Here is a 2,858-nt window from a genome sequence, read left to right on the forward strand (position 1 = left end):
GGGTTAAAAAATTTGAGAAATTCTTGATTTTTTTTAAACATCAAACACGTGGTATATTTTCTTCATAACATCGAAAGTATCTTAATTGGAAGTCATTTATAGCAGAATTTCATAGGGTTTCTAATGGTTTTTCAAAAAAGTTTGTCGCTTCTTTTTTGAAAAAGTAATCAGATTTTTAATTCATTAATAGATAATTTCCGACATTAGTGTTAGTTAGAAATCAATCACTGTTGTATATTTTAATATTTTGTCTTACTTGCAGAGGTCTCAGCAAAGCTTCTCTCTCGCAAGAAACGAGTAATTGATACGTCACCCTTAGTCATTAATAGAAAATACAGCTTTGCAGAACTTCACTACATTTTAAAACTCCTACACTTTCTGAAGCAAATTTGTACGGGCATCATGGTCTCACCTGAATTCATCTTAACTGCTAGAATATGTACTGTGAAACCGCAATGGGAGTTGTTCGTTGCATCTGTTAACTTGGCTAAAAATGGTGAACCTCAGTATCACCCTATAATGAATATCTTCCGCGAAGGAGATCTTGCTTTGCTTCAGATTCATCCTCATATTACCGAAAGTCCAACAGGGTATCGAAGAATACCACTTTATGATGGTAGTGTAGGGGTGCGCAAACTTGTCACTATTGCTGGCTGGGATAATAATGGAACAGAAAGGTACGTTATCAATAATCAGCTAAAAAAAGCAACAAATATTAAATTAAATCCAACTATTAAAAAGAGAATTGAGTCATTTTTTTATTAATCTCTCGAAACTATTGCTATCTTGAAACTATTGCTGTTGGGAAATCTGTACTCATGAAATCGTTATGCGATGATGTGTTTTCTAGTCGTCCATTTTTTAGCTGACGCTCATGCCAATCGCTGTAGAGTACCCATTTACCGCCGAATCAAGAATGTTAAGGTCCACTTTTGAAAAAGCAAATAGTTTAAAGTCGATCATGTATAAAAAGTGGTAGATCTTAAGCTCTCTTCTGTTCGGCGGTCCACATCGATATCTACATATTTTGCCTTTGAGTAGAATAGATAGAGGCAATAGGGATAGGCAGAAAATTATCGGATTTTGAGAGCCTCCTTGGAAGATCCCCATCTAATATGTGACATAGCTTGTAGTCACTTGTCTTTTGCCAGATGTTATGACAAACCTAGTCCGCCACAAGTGCATAAGCTCTTTAGACTTACATACATCTCACTACTTTTGGATGCACCTCTAGGCACTCAAGGGGCTTGATAAGTAACTGATGTTTCATGTTATCGAATGCCTTCCGGTAGACAATCGAAGCCGTGGACTTATTGCATCGATACCTGATGGAATCCTGGATGATACTATTAACAGGCTCTCCGTGTAGCTTGTCAGCCCTTTCTTGCATCCACGTTGTTCAAATATTGCACTACATACTGTAACTGGTTTTTTAAGAAGCTACGAGCCGGTCGTTCCTCGGACTTAACAAATTTCCGCTTTCAGAGATCAGTAGCGTGCTTTCTTTCACTAACCACTGCGGTAAGGGTTGCTCTCCGCTTGAGAAAGTAGTAAATATACGAGCTAGATGTTAATGCGAAGAAGTAAACTTCTATTACCAAAAGTTGTTGATTTTATCTGCCCTTGGCGCTGAAAAGTTCTTAATTCTATGATAAGTTTCTTCACTTCATCAGCAATAATTATTTGACCCTACATTTATGGACGATGCAATAGTTGCCCTCGGCAAAAGATAAGAAAAAGTGAGATATCTGCAGCGTCTCCATTTAGCTGATAAGTATCTCGATATACTTGTGCCCAGAAGACTTAAGTCTTTTCTCGATCAGGCGAATTTTACGGCACATGTCGTTTTGTTGAATAGACGGGAAGGATGAATGCAAAAACTGCAATTTTCCTGAATCCACTTTACTTGTCATTCAAGGCAGTCTTTGGCTGTTGAAAGAGCTATTATTTTTTGCGTACAGTGCTGGTTGATGTTCAACAGTTTACACTTGATCAGCGCGTGATTTACTTTTCCGTAAGTTTTGATGCGTGCTGTCTCACCGTTTTAAATTTAAACTGCAGATGTGCAGTACGCCTTCTCATAAACTACACAATTCAAATTTCAAAGATCAACATCTTCAGGGAGCAAATCAGGGAGAGCAGTATTAGCTTTAGCGAATTTGTCTATCTGGAGAAAAAGACTTTTAAGTTGATTTTTTTACTCCTAGTTCTCATGTTGGCATTATCGGCTATCTGACGAGGTGGTCTTGTTGGAGCGGATGATATGGTCGCTGGGGGGTCTTGCTCTTGTTCTTCATAAAGAGCTTCATATCGCCCTTCGCGTAAAAAATACACCTTATATTTTAAATGCTGAGGTGCTTTATGAGCATATTCCAGGTGCATATTGACTAAAAGTTCATGTAACCTCTTCATGTATCCTCTTCGCGCTTGTGAGCTTCCTTGCCAAAAGATAAGGATGTCCCTCCTGAATTGGTCCGACAATTTAAAATGATGATCTTACGTTTGTCCGGGCCTATTGCCAGATCGAACCCACGGTTCGGTCATATTGCCAGTTCCAACTGAACCATGGCATTTATCCCAGAGAGGCCCATTGTAGGTGGTACTGCATGATACTGGTGACGTAAGTGCATAATTCGTTGCATTGGTTAGTTAACTCAATGCAACGTTAGCTTCATGATTGTTAGTATAAAATAATACTATATGTTTAAAATTATATATAAGAAATTGGTCAATTTAATTAATCTTACTCCATCTTATATCGAGATACGAGGGTAGTTCAATAAGTCCTTAGAATGACCAACAGATGGCGCGCGAATCGCTCCAAATCATCTGTTTTCAGTCAGCACCACTCCCGACTA

At 38.3% G+C, this 2,858-nt stretch overlaps 1 protein-coding gene across 1 annotated transcript in view; it reads left to right on the forward strand.

The window, feature by feature from the left end:
• The first annotated feature begins 402 nt into the window (after nt 1-402).
• LOC117178512 overlaps nt 403-2,858 on the forward strand; it is a 3,184-nt gene continuing 728 nt past the window's right edge. Inside the window, exon 1 of the mRNA XM_033369939.1 lies at nt 403-677. Coding sequence (XP_033225830.1) covers nt 403-677 — 275 coding nt within the window. The remainder of the gene's footprint in view (nt 678-2,858) is intronic.

Source organism: Belonocnema kinseyi, chromosome 8, assembly GCF_010883055.1.
Source record: "Belonocnema kinseyi isolate 2016_QV_RU_SX_M_011 chromosome 8, B_treatae_v1, whole genome shotgun sequence".
Lineage (NCBI taxonomy): Eukaryota > Metazoa > Arthropoda > Insecta > Hymenoptera > Cynipidae > Belonocnema > Belonocnema kinseyi.